Source organism: Monodelphis domestica, chromosome 1, assembly GCF_027887165.1.
Source record: "Monodelphis domestica isolate mMonDom1 chromosome 1, mMonDom1.pri, whole genome shotgun sequence".
Taxonomy (NCBI): domain Eukaryota; kingdom Metazoa; phylum Chordata; class Mammalia; order Didelphimorphia; family Didelphidae; genus Monodelphis; species Monodelphis domestica.
In genome coordinates this window covers 7666412-7685213 of record NC_077227.1, presented here as the reverse complement: position 1 = coordinate 7685213, position 18802 = coordinate 7666412, and the positions used below count along the sequence as shown (strand labels likewise).

At 60.5% G+C, this 18802-nt stretch overlaps 1 protein-coding gene across 1 annotated transcript in view; it reads left to right on the top strand.

Annotated features, from left to right (window-relative positions):
- Positions 1-18802, top strand: part of LOC103102080 (dedicator of cytokinesis protein 1-like) — a 138445-nt gene that overhangs the window by 56607 nt on the left and 63036 nt on the right. The window contains exons 11-16 of the mRNA XM_056815042.1: positions 405-477; positions 3152-3294; positions 7978-8103; positions 10832-10956; positions 11874-11972; positions 15499-15571. Of these exons, the coding sequence (XP_056671020.1) occupies positions 405-477; positions 3152-3294; positions 7978-8103; positions 10832-10956; positions 11874-11972; positions 15499-15571 (639 nt within the window). The remainder of the gene's footprint in view (positions 1-404; positions 478-3151; positions 3295-7977; positions 8104-10831; positions 10957-11873; positions 11973-15498; positions 15572-18802) is intronic.

Here is an 18802-nt window from a genome sequence, read left to right as displayed (position 1 = left end):
AACAAGGTCCCTGGCCCTGGCTGGTGTATTGTCTTCGGACGCTGTCAGAGGCCATTGGTCCCTACTCTGGAGGCTTGTTGCAAGGGTCATCAGCGAGAGAGTTCAAGGCTTCCCATAAGGCTCAGTGGAGTCTTAGACTTTTACAGCTAAAGTTCTAAGTGTGGCTCTTATAAAGTGTCAGTAGCGCTGCCGATCCCCTCGCAAACCTGCAAGTGCTGTGTTAATGCTGTTATTGTTGTTACTGTTACCACCCTTCAAATAGTTTGTCTCAGCAGGAAAAACAGCTAACTCGAGTGTATTAAGGCGGACATAATGTTTCTCTTAGATTTGTTGAAGTGTACTGGGGGGCCCCCAAGTCAGCAAACTGATCAATGTGTGGCTGCCCCTTTCCCTTTATATTGCAGTGATGGATGTCACCGATATAATCAGTGGGAAAGTAGACGATGAAGACAAGCAGCATTTCATTCCATTCCAGCCGTAAGTATGACGCCAGGACGGTGCCTGCCGGGTGACTTGAGGGAGGGGGCTTTGTTGTGTTGTCCTCCAAGTTAGCTCCAGAAAACAGTCTTACAGAGCCAATCATCAGATAGTGAAATAAGTAGAATTATCCGTATTCATGTGCTTTCTATGTTTTTCTATGAAAAATTAATGTGTGACTTTATATATAAATAGCATAGCCTTTTGTTTCGAATTCCCAGGGCTTAGGACAGAGCCTAGCCCCGTGTAAAGGCTTCCTTAATCCTTTTTCATTCATTCGTTCGTTCGTTCATTCATTCATTCGTGTGTAGGCACTCCAGAGTGTTTCCGCCTCATATCTGTGCTTCCCCCCTTAATTGATGGGGGACAGTGTCCCCGAGATGTTGTGGAACACTTCAGTGATATTCCTTTAATCCTAGACATAGTTGTATCTCAACGTAGTTGATGAATGATTTCCAAAATGTTTTGTCTAAGTGAAATTTTTTGAAATTCAATCATTGAAAACATCCTACAAGCGTTTAGTTGTGCCTGAATAAAATGACTCATCCGGCCACGACATATTCAGGTCCTCACTCAGCACGTGACGCATTCTTTGTGTCCAAACCTTCGGGATATCGCCCAGCTCCTCCCTCCATTCTCCCCTCTGCGAGTTCAGGTTTTCCTTAAGATGCAGTTTACCGTCATTCTCCGTCAGTCACTGGGTCCTTCGTTCTGGCTAGAAATCCCTTGGGGGATCCAGCGGGGCAGTGTGGAATCCTTAGAGAGCTTTGGGCCGGTAACGATGGAGGAGAAAGCAGGTTTCATACATTCTGTGGGGCACGAGACAAGGACTTGGGCCTATTTTCCTGGAGAATTGGAGTGGAAGGCACACCAGCAGTGGACTTTGCCCTTTCCACTCAGGCCAGGAGGAGAAGCATTGGGATGGCAGCCTATAGGACGGATGTACCATGCACAGGGCCTTTGCTCACAGAGATCAGGGTTCATTGGGCCAGGATTTGGTGAAAACATCTATCCCTGATTACTGGCCCTTGATTTTAGAATTTCTACCAGGCACAGACCTGGTCCTAATTACCTGAGTGATTTGAATCTTGTGCCCGCTGGTACTCTGATCTTCTACAAACTAAGGAGCAAGGGAAAGAACTTTCCACTGGGAGGCTCGCCATCCCCGCGAGGTAGGACTCTGGCCTAATTGCTGACTCTTTTCTTGGCCTCGTTTACTGCCTCCGCAAAGTGGGGCCAAGAACACGGCCTGTTTGGAAGGTTGGAAGGTAGGACCGAATGGAGTTGGATTAGGCCCAAGTTCAAAGCCTCTCGGCCCGCTGTGAGGTTCTTTGCTTTTCGGGGAAGCTTGTCATTGGGTTCAAGAATTAAGAGAAAGAAGCCATTTGTTCTGTCATTCCCAAGTCAGCCCCTCTAGCATCGGCCCGTCTATTCAGGGGAGAAGGCCGCCCGGGGGGACACGTCACAGGGTGTGTGGTGAAAAGGGAGGGGAATGCGACGAGGAGCCCCGCGGGGCTTTGTCCGCCCCACACGGAGAGCCGGCAGCGAGCTGGAAAGAGCATTTCCCCAAAGTTAGAAAGCGTCCATATTTGGGGCCTTTTAACGCTGTTTGTTACCCTGTTCTGGGGAGTTCCTTGACGACTCGCCAGTGACTTCACTGACATGCTTTCTCAGCAGACAGGATCAGGTGGAGGAACTCGGGCTAAGCCGGGCAGCATTATTGCCCGGAAGGTTCGTGATTCCTTTCAGAAAACCTCCTTTTCCAGGCAGATGATGGACCCCATTAAGCGCCCACCATCAGCCCTGTTTGCCATGTCGGATGTGGCCCTGCCCCTGGGCCTGGGAAATAACACAACAGGGCCAGGAAAAGCTGGGCAGGACTCTAATAGTAAAACAAGTTGTCGGGCCAGCCTTGGAAGGCTTCGGGCCGTGCTAATGAAGCCGCCTCTTAATCCGCTACAAGGGATTTGTGGCTCCCGAGGAGATTCCAGGAGGGGCTGCTGCTCTGCGTTTCTTTCTGTGCTTAGTCCTCGGGGCCCTGGAGGGCCTCCCAGCTCCTCCGGCGCCTGGGCACACGGGGCGCGTTTCTGATTTCCTGTGCTTCATGGCACCTCTCTGGCCCCCACCTCTCTCCAGGCATCTGCCTTGGCGGGGTTAGCTTGAGAGACTCTCGTGAGCCTTCTTTGGGCTTGTCAGGGGGTCTCCTCCGAGCAGGACCCCCCCCGGGCCTTAGAGTGGGCCTCTTCCCATGCACTGGGCATCTCTGTGGAAGGGATCTTTCCTTCAAACCGTGTTGCTCAGAGTGTGTCTAGAGGTGACTCAGGCTGCGTCCATAGACACGCTGGAGGGTCTGAAATCCCAGCCTCTGCTGCCAGGCAGCCTGTGGGGAGCTCCGGGCCCTTGCGGCTGCCGCTGTCCCCACTGGCGGTCGTGGTGGTGGTCTGCCGCGCTGTGCGTGTGCCATTCTGGGGAGGAGTGCCGCCTAGGCCAGCCGGGCCTCTCGCGCTGACCACTGATCTTCCTGTCTTTCTTGTTGCTTCTCTGCCTGCCCCTCTGTCCTGCGTTGACTAATGGCTGGCTCTGTCACCACCCACTGATGCCGCTCTCTCGTGCCCCTTGTCACGGTGACCGTGGCGCTCTGTGCCCCCTTGTCTCCGCCCCGCGCACCTTCCAGGCTAGCTTTGGACGACGTCATTGGACACAAGCCGCTGAACCTGTCATCCCGTTTTTCACCCAGGGTGGCGGGGGAGAACGACTTCCTGCAGACTGTGATAAACAAAGTGATCGCCGCGAAAGAAGTGAACCATAAGGGACAAGGTAGGCGAGCCCCGGTGCATGCTGGGAGTCGAGTAGTTCATCCCACTGTTAATGGGAAAGGGCCGTCAGAGGCTTCTGTGAGGCACAGAGGTGTCCCGGGAAGGGATGTGGGAGGCTACGGAGCCCGCACGGGCTCGGGATTCTGTGCTGGCCGGCACCGCGGAGGTTTGGGACAATTGGGGGGGCTTCTGGAATGGGGGATGGGGAGAGGCCAGGATGTGGGTCCCCACTGCCCAGGGCCTGGTCACGGATTAGCGTCGGCCAGATCCCTCATTTCATAGCGGCCCGAGATGCAGAAGAGGGCAGCTGCCTGTGGTAACAGCTGCCATTCACGCAGCCCTGGAGATTTCTTGAGGGCGTTCAGGGATCATCTCCTGTGATGCTCCCAGCCATGAGGAAGATGCTCTGATTCTCCTCATTTTACAGAAAACGGTGGCAGGCAGATGCTGAAGGACTCACCCAAATCTAGCTTTCCTTCCACTACCCCATGCTGCCCAGAATGCTGAGACAGGGCTGTCATTCCCCGTGATCGCCCCCACGGCCCATCGGTGCCCCGGCGCTCGGCTGCACGACGCCCCTCTCCCACTTCCTTTGTCATCCTCCTTGGAGAGCGGCTCCCGTCGCTGCGACCGCTGGTGCTCTGAGTTACGTCTCGGACGGCAGCTCGCTGCTTCCGCTTCCTTCCCCTGCGCTCAGCCCTTCGACTCCTCCCGTGACAGGTTTCCCAGCAGCTGACCTGCGGGGAGAAGGAATGAATCCATCCCCTCCGAGCGGGGGACGGCGGGCGCCGTGCGCTGACGATGCCCGTGTGCCGCAGCCTCCCCAGGATTCAGACCAGGCCTAAAGCATGTGGGCAGAGGCTGGCCCCGAGCCAGAGGCCCCCAGTGCCTGCCCTAGCTGGGAAGGCAAGTGCTCGTCACGCCCTGCGGCGTGGGGAGGGCCAACGCCAGGGAGCTGAGCTTCTCCGGATGACTCCATATGCCCGAGACCAGAATGCGAATTCACACCTGGTGGGTGTGATTTGTGTGAAGCGAGACGAGAAGCGGCGGGTCGGCTTCTCTCGGAAGACAGGCCAGAGCACCCTGGGAGATGGGAGCAGCCCTCGAAGGCCGTGCCAGTTGGTACAGCTCATCTCCCGAGCGGGGAAGGCTTCACGTGGATGCCCCAGGGACCGAGCTTTGGTGGGGCTCCTTGTTAGGCCGCGGGCTGCCAGGGGCGTTAGGTACAGCCGTCCCTCAAGGCTGCCTGCTCGGGATCTAAGACTTAAGTTGCTGAAGGCGGACCATCCGACGGCGAATTCCTCAAGCGGGTCCAAACGGGCTGCTGGTGCCGGATCCCTTCCGTGGCCGGGTGCCCTTTGTAGGGAGAGCCGACAGGCTTCAAACGGCAGTCTCCGTGGTAGCCATTTGGGCCAGTGGGGCCAGGCTGTCCTTGGAGGTGGTAGGAAATGACCCCCGTATCCCAGAAGGAGCCGTCGATTTTGGTGGAGAGAATGAGGAAGATCCTGGCGACTTCCCCCTCCCTCTGCCATTGGGTGTGTGGGCACAGTTCATGGGTGTACACGCCTGCCTACACACGTGTGCGGGGTGTTATTTGTGGTGGAGAGAAGGTAACTGCCAAATTGGCCTTCCCGCGCCCACCGGGCGCTGCTTTCTGTTTGACTCGGTGATACAGACGTCATCTTGTGTCTTGTGTTTTTCATGTTAAATTGGACGGCAGCCCCACGTCTCGATTTGGGGACCTAAAATGGACACAGACAGGGAGCCTCCAAGCACGCCCGGGGTCTTCCCTTAGCACTTGCTAAACAATTTGGGGATTCCTTTTTGGCTGGGACTTTGTTTTTAATCGGTCTCCAGCGGTCGATTTAGTCTTTTTGTCACCACTCTTGGTGTGGAAGGCCCCTTCGCTGCAGGGGTCACCTCAGGACTTGACTTGGGAGAGCTGCCTGGAGGGCTGAGGGCTTCCCTCTCTCCTGGGGTCCCCCAGCCGGCTATATCAGGCAGCCCAGAGGCAGCCTGCCATCCGCCATGGCCCACTGCTGCTCCAACCGGCGATGGTGGATTACAAAGAACCCCCCAAACACCTGGCGCAAGCGCTCCTCTTCAGTGGAATCCATCGAGCCGCGAAGGAAGGGAAAGGCTCCCTCGCCCACCCACTTCAGTCAAAGGGCCTGCTCTCCCCATGCTCTCTCTCAGCTGAAGAGTGGCTTTCCGTGGGCTCTTCCCCCCCTTTCCTTAAAGAAGCATCTCTGGAAGATGGCAGCCTAGAGGCAGCGCAAGTTGGGGCCTCTGAAAACCCTTCCTTCCCCATTACAAACCAATGCTCCCAGGGGACTGAAAATCAAACCCAACAATAAGGCAGCGCCAAGGAACCCCCTGCTGGACTCAACTTAAAGGTATGCCCCCCCCCCCCCCCCAAGCTGGAATTTGAGAACACTCGCTTTTAAGGGGAAGGAAGAAGGAAGGTCCCGGGACCCCTCCCCCACCTAGAGTGCTGAGCCGTCTGGAACCTCTGGGTGGGCAAAGGCACTGGTCTGGAGGGTGTACCTTGGGCAGGGCTGTGCCAGGCTCAGGGCATGGAACACAGGCAGTGGGGAAGCAGTTGGAAAAGTGCAGAGCGGGCAGCCTAGTTGCCGCAGCAGAGATACTCCATATTGGCCCCCCTCCCCCACCTTCTGGAGGTTTGGGCCTCGGGGCACGTCCAGCTCTGCCACTCTGCTGGGCTGAATCTCATCGAAGCTCCAGCTCCAACACCCCTCCCCCACCGACTGCGCTCAGATTGGCTGACTGAGTTCCCAGGGGGAAGGCTGACAGAAAAGCCCCAAACCAGAGATCCAGCACATAATGAGCGGAGCAAGAGCACAGGCAACAGTGGGAAAAAGAAGGGGCAAATAGGAGCAAAGGACAGAAAAAGAAAACCACAGCTTCTCTCCAGGCACTGAGCGAAGAGCAAAGGCAGCAAAGAAGGATGAAGAGACTCCAGCCGACTGGACACGGGCCTTGGAAGAACTCCAAGAAGCATGTCTGACGTATGGAGAGCAACACTGGCACCCTCAGGCCTTCACCGTGTCCAGGCGCCAGCAGTGACAGCTGGTGCCAGTTCTGTCTGTCCACGGCGACGCGACGGGCGTCAGAGGAGGACATTTGGAAGCCTCCTTCCTCTGCTCTCTTGGTTTAAAGTGATGAGGAATTCCATCTCACTTCTCCCACAGGGCTGACTGGCTAGAAAACACTGTGGCTGTGCCGTTAGGAAGAGCTGGGTTCAAAATCTGCCTTAGTCCCCTAGCGCCGGTGTGAGTTTGGCTAGGTCATGCCACCGCCATCTCCGCTAGTCTGGGACATGGCAGCATTGGTTAGATGGCCTCCGGGGTCCCTCTGGCCCTCCATGGGTCACTTGGGTCACTCCTCTGACAAATAACTCTAACAGCCGCAATGAACCTGATTTCCAGATCTGCTGTGACGCTCTCTGCACCCCCTTTTTTTAACTCTTCCCTTCTGTCTTGGCATCAATACTGTATATTGGTGCTAAGGACTAGCAATGGGCATTCAGTGACTTGCTCAGGGTCACTCCGCTAGGAAGTGTCTGGGGCCGGATTTGAACCCAGGACCTCCTGTCTATCGGCCTGACTCTCCATCCACTGAGCCACCCAGCTGTCTTCCTCTGCAAACTTTTAAAAGGGTGATATAAATGTCATCCGTGGTGGTGGTGCGGCGGCAGCGGCAGCCGTGGTAACCGTGGTAGCAGCACCAGCAGGAGTGAGACGAGGAAGACAATGAGAAACCGAGATTGCTCAGTTCCGCAGCGGACGCTTCTCCGCCCGGTCCGGCCCTCCTCCAGGAGCCGCCCGCCATTGCCTGCCCGTGCTTGGGGCCCCTGCTGCCTCTGGGCCTCGCGCTCAGCCTCCGAAGTCCAAGCTCCCGTGTTAGCCGAGGGAGTCCCGCGATGGGGAAGTGGAGCCTCCCGAGACTCAGGTTGAGAACGTCTCCGAAAGAGAGTGCGAAGGGGCCGGCTCGGGGCCGGCTCGGGCCCGGCTCTGGCCCTGGTGCAGAGCTAGTCCTCGTGGCCCCAGGGGGCGTGCAGGGGGACGCAGGGAGCCGCCCTCCCCCTGGCGCACCGCGTCTTGCTCCTCCTACCTGTGTGGGCCCCCAGGGGGCCCCCAGGGTCCTCCCTTGTAAATGACTAGAGAGCCTTTGAGATCCTTTCCAGCCGGACCTTGAAGTTGTCCCCTCTCTTCTGGCCTGTAAAATGGGAACCGTGAGGGTCCCGAGAGCGAGCTGGCCGTGCGAGTGCCGAGCCACCGCAGGGATCCGCACACTAGAAGCCCGGCTCCCCTCCGTTCTCCCAGGGAGGCCGGGGATGGCGCTCGGCTGGGCCAGCCACGGCGGAGGCGTCTGCAGACAGAAGGTTTGGGGAAAGCTGGGATTGCGCTCAGGGTTGGCTGGACTCCCGGGGCTTCGTCGAAATGTCAGCCTTGGGTTCGAGAGCCTCCCCTGTGCGCACCCTTCTTGGCTGGCAGGCAGACGCCAGCGCAGCCCGGCCTTCTTGCTTCCTTGGGGTGCCACGCTTGGAAATCCTTTGCCTCCATCCTTCTAGAGGGCTCTGGCGTCCCAGAGCTGGAGTGCGAATTCTGACGTGAAACTGCTCTGTGTCCGCCTTGCTAAAGCCCGGCCTTTTCTGCCCTAGGTCTGTGGGTAACGCTGAAGCTCCTCCCCGGGGACATCCGCCAGATTCGCAAAGAGTTTCCCCACTTAGTGGACAGAACCACTGCGGTGGCTCGCAAGATGGGCTTTCCCGAGATCATCATGCCCGGTAAGTGCGCAGGAGCTGTCCGAGCCTGCGCGGTGCTGAAGCCGGCCCTGGGGCGGCCCTGGCGCTCCCTGCAGCGGCTTTCTTCGGCGCATTCGCCCTGGCGCCAGCTAGTGCTGCCCGGCCTTGACCGTGGGCGGCCGGGCCCTTGCGCCTCCCCCTCCCCGGGTGCTCTGGGCGCCGCGGCTCTGTGCCTTCTGCGTCCGTCTGTCCGGCTGGGGGTGTTGCCAGGGAAGAGGAGCCGCTCCATCTCTGGCACCAGCTGCTGGCCCCTCCCCCAGCTCCCCTTTCCGTCTTCTCGCCGGGGCCTTGTTGGAGCAGCAGGAGAGGGGCGGCCCCTGGGAGCTTCCCTCCTGCAGTGACCTTTCAGGGCTGGGAGCAGCCTGGCTGGGCCCGCGCCGCCGGGGTCTTGTTGGAGCAGCAGGAGAGGGGCCGCCCCTGGGTGCTTCCCTCCTGCAGTGACCTTTCAGGCTGGGAGCAGCCTGGCTGGGCCCCGCCGGGGGCAGGGATGAGGGGGGGGCTTTGCTCCTGAGTGCGCCGGCCAGAACCAGAGGGGGACGTTGGCTCGTCCGCGGGGGGAGGGCCGGCCTGGCCCGGGGCCACCGGGACGCCGTGGCTGCAGAAGAGGACACGCCGGCTCCGCGGGGGCTGGAGAGGTTTGGCCTTTTCTTCGCTATGGCAGCGTCTTGCTCGCCCCTGGCACGAGCTTCATCAGCCCTCGGAGAGGACCGTCCGCTCTTCCCTGCCGGCCTCTCCCCTCGGGGAAATGTCCTTTTGGCTTCTCAGCTCCGGGACGCTCCGGGATCCTCCGGCCCAGGAAAGGGAAGAGACTTGTCCAAGGTCCCTGTGCATCTGCTGGCCGGCCCAGCGTCTCTGACTCCGGCGCGCGGTCGGGCTCTTGTCTCTTGACACGCGGGGCCGCCCCTTGGGCTAGTCACAGGGTTTCCACCCCTTGATTTGCTCCTCAAAACCCAACCCTTCTCGCCCGCCAGAAGGGCGCAGAATGCCGACGAGCCCCCGTGGAAGCTGGCCCTGCGGGGTCCTCCCAGGGCACCCGGGCACAAGGCAGCTGGCCTGGCTCTGATTCTGGGTTTGTGAGGTTCGTTGTTTGTCCGGCGGGAGCTGGTGACGGCTCCGACTTCCTCCATGCTCGGTTCTGCCCTCTGGAAGCCTTCGGTCCGAGGGGGCGGGACTCGGAGCCGGAGCCGCGGGAGCCCCCGGGCCACACGAGAGCGTCGGGCCTTCTGGGCTTGGCTGGGGCGCTTTGGAGCGGCCATCGGGGCCCGAGGGAAGGCAGCCTCGAAGAAGGAAGCGCGGCGCCGCGGCCGAGGAAGACGGGCCTTTGCTGGTTGGAAGCCTCGAATGCCAGATTAAAGCCTTGGAGCTCATCTTGGGACCCAGCAGGTGGTCCTGGCAGGCTTCTGAGTGGGGAATGGCCTGAGCAGGCAGGTGGGGCCCAGGACAGAAGTTGGGTTTGAACCCCGGCCTCCCTTCTAGGCGCTGCGCCCCCTGGGCACCCCGTTTCTGCTTTCTTGGCCCGGATTTGATTCTGCCATCGGTGTCTGCTTGAGGAAGTTCCTTCTGCTGAGGCCGGGAGCACAGATTGGAGGGGCCGCTGGGAGGTGGGCCGTGGCTGGGGGTGGCCGAGGCCGGAGATCGGGGCTCCGATGGGCGGAGGTGCGCCGGGGCTGGGGGTGGCCGAGGCCGGAGGCAGGAGAAGAGGATCAGGGACGGCAGCTGGCAGAATGCCCGAGATTCGGGCAGAAGACGGCGAGATGCACCGCGAGGGATCAGTGAAAGTCGGTGGTTTTCTCTCCTGGCCCCTGGCGTGCCTGCTGGCCGCGCGGTCAGAGGGCCAAAGGCCGAGCGTCCCGGGCCAGAGGACTGATTCTTCCTCCCCCTCGTCTGAAGGACAGCCAGCCTCGCTTTGCCCACTTGTCATTGCTTCGCTGGACGCGGCAGTCCCATGTGGGCCGGTGGCTCTGGGCTCGGGCCGGTGGCTCTGGGCTCGGGCCGGTGGCTCTGGGCTCGGGCCGGTGGCTCTGGGCTCGGGCCGGTGGCTCTGGGCTCGGGCCGGTGGCTCTGGGCTCGGGCCGCGCTCCGGCCACGTGAAGCACGAAGGAGCCGATGGTCCGGGCGAGGCCGGGGGACGTGGGGGCGTTTCCTAGGATATTCCTGGCGTCGGGCCCAGAGACGGCGCAGAGTCGCCGCTTGGCGTCCGGCGGGCATGGAAGGGTCAGGGCCAACGGCGCCTCACCGGAGCGCCCGAGAGGGAAGAAACGAAGCAGGGAGGGTGGATGCTTTGGGTGGGACGTGGGCCGCCGCAGCAGGCCGGAGGATGGAGTCCGGGCTCTCTGCTCCCATCTTGGCTCCGTGTGGGCGGACTTGGGCCGCCATCACTTCCTTTTCCTCTGCCTCCATTTCCCCAACGATGCCTCCGAGCTGCCCTCCGGGTGTGCGCCTGGTCGACGGCGCCCGCGGCTGACGGAAGGCCGGAGAGAATGAGGGTTTCGGCGGGCTTCTCTCTCTGCCAAGGCCAGGAAAAGGAGGCGTGGAGGAAGGAAGGTGGCCGTTCGGCTGCCCTTTAGAAACGGCATCTCTGGGGAAAAGGCTTCGCCGTCGCCTCGTGCGGTGCGCGGACGTCCGGCGGGCAGCCCGCAGCTGGCCCGTTGGGCCGCGTTCCGTGCCACGCGCGGTGGGTCGAGTTCTCGGGCCTCCTTTCTCCCCGCAGGTGACATCCGCAACGACATCTACGTCACCTTCGTGCAAGGAGATTTCGACAAAGGCAGCAAGACGACGGCCAAGAACGTCGAGGTCACCGTGTCCGTGTACGACGAGGACGGGAAGCGCCTGGAGGTGCGTCCCCCCCCCCAGCCCCAAGGGCGGCCCCTCCGTCCCTCTCCCGGGCCTCGGCCGCGCTCAGCGTCTCTGGCCTGGCCTGGGAGACGAGGGCCGAGCCGCCCTCGAGGCCTCGGGAGGCCGTGCGGAGACCCGAGTCCCCCCCAGGACCGCCTGCTGCCGAGAGGTCGCTTCTGGCTCCTCAGGACGCCGCAGCCCCACCTGGGTCCGGATCCTCTGGCCAGAGGAGGCCCTGCGGCCTCTGGACGGACCCTCACGGGAGCCGGCCCTCGACGGCTGGACCTTTTGTTGGGTCCGGAAGACCTCCGGGCCCTCCTTTCAGAGGGAGGGATCTGCGTGTCGGAGGCAGGAGGGGTCCTCCGTGGCCTCCGGCCCCGGCCCAGAGGTCTCCGTCCCCCTTTTCTGAGGGATCCAATCCAGCCTGTCTCGTATTGGCATCCCCTCCATCCCCCAAAGCTCAGCCTCTTGCCCCCAGGCCCCTCCAGTTCAGTAAGCATTGATTAAGCGCCTCCTGCATACAAGGCATGTTGCCCGGCACCTGCAGGGGCGTGGGCACCACGGCGCAGTGACCCCGCTCCCTTCTCGCGGCCGGGCCGGGCCTGGTCTGCCCTTGGTGCACGGTGGGGGGCAGCGTTGCTCCTGGCCCGATCGCCCGGCGGAGTCCGCGGGACTGTGCCGGGCCGGGCCGCGGGCAGGACAGTCCGAGCCCCCCTCTGGGCTCCGCCGGGCTCTGCGCGGGGCTCTCCTGTTTCCAGCCCGCAGCGCGTCGCGTCTTCCCGGCCTCAGTGGGAGCCCTGAGCGGCTCCTGGGGGCGGCCTGGGGGGCTCCTGGGGGCGGCCTGGGGCGGGGGCAGCCCCGGCTCTCCAGCAGGGCCTGCAGGGCTCTGGGCGACCTTTTGAATTCTTCCTCTGCAGAACGTGATCTTCCCCGGGGCTGGCGACGATGCTCTCTCCGAATACAAGTCTGTCATTTACTACCAAGTGAAGCAGCCTCGATGGTTCGAAACCGTCAAGGTATGGCCGGGGGGGCTCCCTGATGGCCCCCGTCCCTCCCTCCGTCCATCTGTCCCTCCCTGATGGCCCCCGTCCCTCCCTCCGTCTGTCTGTCCCTCCCTGATGGTCCCCGTCCCTCCCTCCGTCCGTCTGTCCCTCCCTGATGGCCCCCGTCCCTCCCTCCGTCCGTCTGTCCCTCCCTGATGGCCCCCATCCCTCCCTCCGTCTGTCTGTCCCTCCCTGATGGCCCCCGTCCCTCCCTCCGTCTGGCTCTCCCTCCCTGATGGTCCCCGTCCCTCCTCCGTCCGTCTGTCCCTCCCTGATGGCCCCCGTCCCTCCTTCCGTCCGTCTGTTCCTCCCTGATGGCCCCCGTCCCTCCCTCTGTCCATCTGTCCCTCCCTCCCTCCCTCTGTTCCTTGGGTCGATCTAGAGAAAGAAGCTCCCCACAAGGCTAGGCCAACCCCATTGCCCAGGTCTCGGGGCCTGGACACGGCCACGCTCGCTTGTAGCAGCCGAGATCTCTGCATTGAGACCTCAGAAGCCGGGGGTTGGACCCCCCACTTTACAGCGGCAGCCAGGGCGGGGAACGACATGTTCTCGGGGTCACACGGACAGCCAGCATCAGAGGTAGTCCGATGGCCCAGAGCCCACCTGGGGGCCTTCCAGGGCGCCACGTTCCCTCTTTCCTCTCCTCCCGTCTCTCTTCCCATTCTCCCAGGCCTTCTTCATCCCCCCCAGCTCCTCCCCCTTCCTATTTCTCTCACTTTCTCCATCCCAACCCCTCTCCTTCCTTTCCTGCCCCTGCCTCGCCCCCTTCAGCAGTCATGTTTGCTGACTGACTGAGAGGAAGCCGGACCCCCGAGCCAGCAAAGCCATTCCAGCTAGTCAGGGGACAGCACAGGGAGAGCTTTTCTTGGAATGTGGCGTGTGTGCCTGCGCCTTCGGGACATCGGCACCGGCCTTCCACCGAGGTAGACGTGCGGCAGCCATCTAGAGAGCACTGGGCCTTCTTCCCAAAGAGACGGGGTGCCTGTGGGTGTGAGAGAGAGAGACAGAGAGAAGGGGAGAGAGAGGGAGAGAGAGACAGAGAGAGGGGGAGAGACAGAGGGAGAGAGAGAGAGAGAGAGAGAGAGAGAGAGAGAGAGAGAGAGAGAGAGAGAGAGAGAGAGAGAGAGAGAGATAGTGGAGGGAGGAGAGGGAGGGAGAGAGAGAGAGAGAGAGAGAGAGAGAGAGATAGTGGAGGGAGGAGAGGGAGGGAGGGAGAGAGAGAGAGAGAGAGAGAGAGAGAGAGAGAGAGAGAGAGAGAGAGAGAGAGAGAGAGAGAGAGAGAGAGAGATACAGAGAGAGAGACAGAGAGAGAGACAGAGAGAGGGAGAGAGAGAGACAGAGAGAGGGAGAGAGAGAGACAGAGAGAGGGAGAGAGAGAGACAGAGAGGGAGAAAGAGTGAGAGAGAGACAGAGAGAGGGAGAGAGAGAGACAGAGAGAGGAAGAGAGAGAGACAGAGAGAGGGAGAGAGAGAGACAGAGAGGGAGAGAGAGAGACAGAGAGAGGGAGAGAGAGAGACAGAGAGAGGAAGAGAGAGAGACAGAGAGGGAGAGAGAGAGAGAAGGGAAGGAGAGAGAGACAGAGACAGACAGAGACAGACACAGACAGACACAGACACAGAGAGAGAAGGGAGGGAGAGAGAGACTGAGAGAGGGAGAGAGAGACAGAGAGAGGAAGAGAGAGAAGGGAGTGAGAGAGAAAGAGATAAGGGAGGGAGAGACAGAGAGAGGGAGAGAGAGACAGAGGGAGGGAGGGGGAGAGAGAGAAGGAAGGGAGAGAGATAGAGACAGAGAGAGGGAGGGAGAGAGAGACAGAGAGAGGGAGAGAGGGAGGGAGGGAGAGAGAGAGAGAGACAGAGACAGAGACAGAGAGGGAGAGACACACACACAGAGAGAGAGAGAGAGAGAGAGAGAGAGAGAGAGAGAGAGAGAGAGAGAGAGAGAGATTGAGACAGAGAGAGATAGAGACAGAGACAGAGAGATGGAGACAGAGACAGAGAGAGGGGTAGAGAGAGAGATTGAGACAGAGAGAAGGAGAGAGACAGAGAGAGAGAAGGAGAGAGACAGAGGGAGAGAGAGAGACAGAGAGAGGGGGGAGAGAGAGAGAGAGACACACACACAGAGAGAGACAGAGAGACAGGGAGGGAGAGACAGAGGGAGAGAGACAGAGAGAAAGAGAGACAGAGAGAAAGAGAGAGAGACAGAGACAGAGAGAGAGAGAAAGGAGAGAGAGAGACAGAGAGAAAGAGACAGGGAGAAAGAGAGACAGAGAGAAAGAGAGAGAGACAGAGACAGAGAGAGAGAGACAAAGGGAGAGAGAGAGACAGACAGAGGGAGGGAGAGACAGACAGAGACAGAGAGAGAGAGGAAGAGAGAGAGATAGACCGAGACAGAGACAGAGACAGAGACAGAGGGAGAGACAGAGGGAGATAGCCCCAGACAGATAGATGGAGAGACAGGTCGACAGACAGAAATGGAGATTTGCGGCAGCCCAGAGTGCAGTGGCCCGCATTGGTCACTCCTCTGGTGTGTGCGTGTGCAGCACTGGCTGTGAGGGCCGCGAGGGCCGCTGGGGGATGACCGGGCCGAGCTCCCCTCCCGCAGACTGGGGATGGACAGATTGCCCTGACCTCGGGCCGCTCTGTGCCGGGGTGTGCAGACGCTTGACTTGAGCCAGTCCAGGCCAGAGCAGCTTTCTGGGACCCAGACCGTGTCTGAGTGAGGAGGAGGATCGGGAAATAGAAAGTAGAATTTGAAAGGGCGTCCCAGATGAGTCGGGATTTCTCCGCCTGGCCGGCTGGCCTTTGCTGCCTGGGCCTCCTTCCTGTATTTGTGGTCCTTCGACCCTCCCCTTCCACCTCTGAATCAATGCTGGCCGGCTGGCCAGGGCTGGCCCGTGGGGCTGAAGTCTCTTGCCCCGAGTCTCCCAGCGAGGAAGTCTGAGGCCACCTTTGAACCCGGGGCCTCGGCCCCTTCCCGGGCATTCTCTAAACTCCGTGCAGACGGGAAGCTTGGGATTCGACCTGCTCTCCTGGTGGGGAGGGAGGGAAGGGCTTCTGTCCTGGCCTCTGGGCCCCAGACGGAATCGTCAAGCTGCCCGACGGCTCTCCTCGCACCCGGAGTCTCCCCTGGGGTGCGTGCCCTCCCCCAGAGATCCCAGGCACCACTTCAATCTCGGTGACGGGCTTCAGGTTTTCTGCCTTAAGCCTTGAACGCCGGGATGCTGAGGAGGCTCCGGGGGCCGCTGGGCCAGACAGGGAGGGCGACGCTGACCTGGCCTCGGCCTCGAGAGAACTTTGGACCGGCCGTATTCGGGCTGGACACGTTCCTCAGACTGTTAGAATGAGCTGCCGAGGCGGGGAGGCGGCCGCTCTGGCCTCTGATGCCCCCTGGCTGGGTGACCCCGTCGCCTCGCCGTACACAGAAGGGGGGCCAGAGAGAAAGGGGCGCCCTCGGGAGGCGTCACGGACGACGGCGATTCTGCTTTTTCTCGTCGCTCCAGGTGGCGATTCCCATCGAGGATGTCAACCGCAGTCACTTACGCTTCACGTTCCGCCACCGGTCTTCCCAGGACTGTAAGTTGTGCCGGCCCGCGAGGCGCCTTGCCCTTCCCCATTCATACTTCAGGAGCTCGGGGGGTGGGGGGCCCCCTCCCTCTCGTCTCCGGTCCCTTCAGCCCCCTCCCTCGGGCTGCCCCCCTCGCGATCCTCTCTGGCTCCCCCTGCCCGGCCCTGCCTCCTTCGCTCTCCTCTGATATTCCGAGCCGTCCGTTCTTGATCTCGGAGCTGTGGGGGCCAAGTGGGGTCCTGGGAATGTGGGGGACGGCCCTGCCCTCCTTGGAGACGAGGCAGGAAACAAGGCCCCCCCCGGGATCTCGTTAGGATGGGTTTAGCGGCCCAAGCCGGGGGAGCCGTCCCGGACCCTCCACAAGGCTCCCCTGATTCCTAGTAGTAGAGACCCAGAAACAGCGGCTCCGAGGCCTAGCCGGGGCCTTCTGTGGCTGTCTCTGGAACCCGGTTCTGCTGACCAAACCCAGAATCCTTCTCAGCTCGCCCCAGTGCCTTGCGTTGGCCCTCAGAGGATTCGGATGGACGGACAGGCCGGGATGGCATTTCACGGGCAGGGAGGGAATGGAGCCCCGGGACTGGGAGTGAATGAGGAGCGCACAGAAGGCCGGCTGGAGGCCGGATTCGGGATGGGCTGTGGGGCGCTCCAGATACTGGCCAAGGGCACTAGGGAGCCATGTGAGGTTGCAGGCAGAGCAGCCGCGTGATGAAGCCCGTGATCTGGCCAACAGCGAGACGCCTGGGCCCGCTCCCCTGGCTCTGCTGTCTCCGGGGACTCTGGGATGATGTCCGTTGTCCTTAGGGATGCTTTTATCAACCCAGCTGATGAGAGTGACTTTGGCGAGGCGGAGGGATGGCTCAGGGCCCATCCACGCCCTGACTCTCCCCCCGGCTCCCCCGGCCCAGCCGCCCTATCCCGCTTCCTCCGCGTCTTCCTCGTGCTGGCACACCCGGGCGGCCAATTCCGCGGGCGGCCCTTTCCATTTGGGAAGCCATGCCACGTTCTCAGTGACCCCGAGACGTTTTCCAAAGAAAGGGAACCCTCGTTTTCCTGGAACAGGGCCAAGAGGGCGAGCAATGGAGGGAGACGCATTACCAGGAAAAGATGTGCGGGGAGGCCCCAAAGGGCCTGTTGTACCCTCAGAAGAAGGTGGGGGCGGCCGCTTCCCATCACTTCCCAGCTGTGCGACCCTGGGCCAGTCACTAGCCCCATTGCCTAGCCCTTACCACTTGTCTGCCTCGGACCCAATCCATAGTATTGATTGCAGGACAGAAGGGAAGGTTTAAAAAAATAACTGGGCTGGAGTTAGGAATCTCTCCCCCTGACTCCTTGCAGGCCCCTCCCCCACTCAGCCATCCCCCATTTCTCCTTCACTTGCTGCGCATTGCCTCCAGGCCTCCTCCCATGGTGGCTGAGAATCCTCTGCTGAACCAACAATGCACCAGTCCTTTACCCTGTGAGCCTCGGTTTCCTCATCTATCGGATGGGCTGATTCTGCCAGAGGTCCCAGGAGGGGCCACGGTGCTTTCAGAGTGCTTAGTGAAGCTCCAGCGACTCCACGCCTGTCCTGAGTTATTGCCCTCTTCCCCGTTGTATCTTTATTGGCCTCAGCATTCCCCCCACCGATTCTCTTGGCTTCCCTCCTGAGATCTCCCCGATCATCCCTTCTGGTGTCTTTGGGGCCTGTGCGCTAGTCTCGGAATGCCGGCCTCTCCTTGTGCCCGTCCCGTGTCTGTCCCCCCGCGGGTCCCGGCGCTGCTTCTTCACGCATCCTCCGTCTTGGCTGATCACAATGAGGTCCAGACGAGGAAGGTGGATGGGGCTGAAAGCCTGCGTCCCGCCGGACTTCCTCTTGGCTTCTTTGCTGTCTCGAGGCTCTTTAGAAACAGGAACGTGCTTCGAGGGTGCCCTCATTCATTCGTGATTCACTGAGTATTGGAACAGGGACTCTGAACCCCGCTGCATCAAGCCTCCCCCCTTTTCCTGGTCCTCGGTTTTCTGGGAGGGAGTCAGCTTCATCGGGACGGCGCGGGAGTCACTGGACTAGGTGACGTTGGCTTGAGAAGGCTGTCCAAGGATCCACCAGAGGGGGAAGCCTGGGAAAGGGACACTGAGATCTCTAAGCGTCATTGGGGCTTCCTAGAGACGGGACGCTGATGCTTGAAGAGTGGCATTCCTTTGTGCCAGGGTAAGGGACTGGAGGTTGGGGGATTCGAGCAAAGCCAAGCCTCCCAAGCCGTCCTGGGGGAAAAGGAGAGATCCTGACTGCGTGGCAGAGGGCCCATTGAGTCGCCTATGGAACCCACTGAATGAATGACCGAATTCCCGGAGAGGGCTCTTTTTGAGGGGAGAGCCAATGGATCGCAGGCATCCAGGCTGGGCCCAGGACTTGGATTAAGGGAAAAGTGATGTATTTATTCAATCTGTGGATGATGGGAAGCTGGAACGGAGGGCAACGAACACATTGGCTGCTGGACCCAGAGCCCCAGAAATGTGAGATATGGCAGAACCTCTGGTTCCACTGAATAAAAGTCAATTTAGGAAGCCTCACTGTGCTTCTTTTGGCTATCAGAAAATAAAAGCCACAAGTACAAGTTGAGGGAAGCACGGCTAGATCAATATTGGTCTGAAAAATAGTCAGTAGGTTGGTGTGGCTGCCCGAAAGGCTGCCGCCATTCTAGGCCCTTGTCAGAGAGCTGTAGTGACTAGGACAGCAGAAATGCTACTTGTGTTTCCCCAGGCCCCGGGTGGGCCTCTCGGGTTCAGTTTGCCTTTGGAGATTGCCTAGAGGAGGACAGCCATGGTAGGTAGAGCCAGAGCCTTTTTTAGGAGGCGGCGGGGAATGGAATGTCTCCAAGGGTTTTGAGGGCCATTTTGTAGAAGAGGGATTGAACTGGGCATGACGGTAAGAGGCGGTGTAGCGCCCAAGCTAGGCTTGGAAGAACTTCCTAGTAGCAGTGTCGCATGGACTTCCTCACAGGGTGGAGTGGTTCGTCCTCCCTGTAGGTATTCAAGTCGAGGCAGGCTGACCCCTTGTGGGGGATGTCTTGGAGGCCCTCCATGGCCAATGGGCCCTCCATCTTGAGGCTGGGTAATTCTGAGACAGACAGCCCTGGACTGTGGCTTGTTGGACATCGCACTCCAGAACATCCTTTCGCCTCTCTGTCACCGGGAGCCAGCTGGGCTGAGTGCTTCTCACTGAGTTGTACCTTGTGCTCTAGTGGGAGCACTTGGCCTCC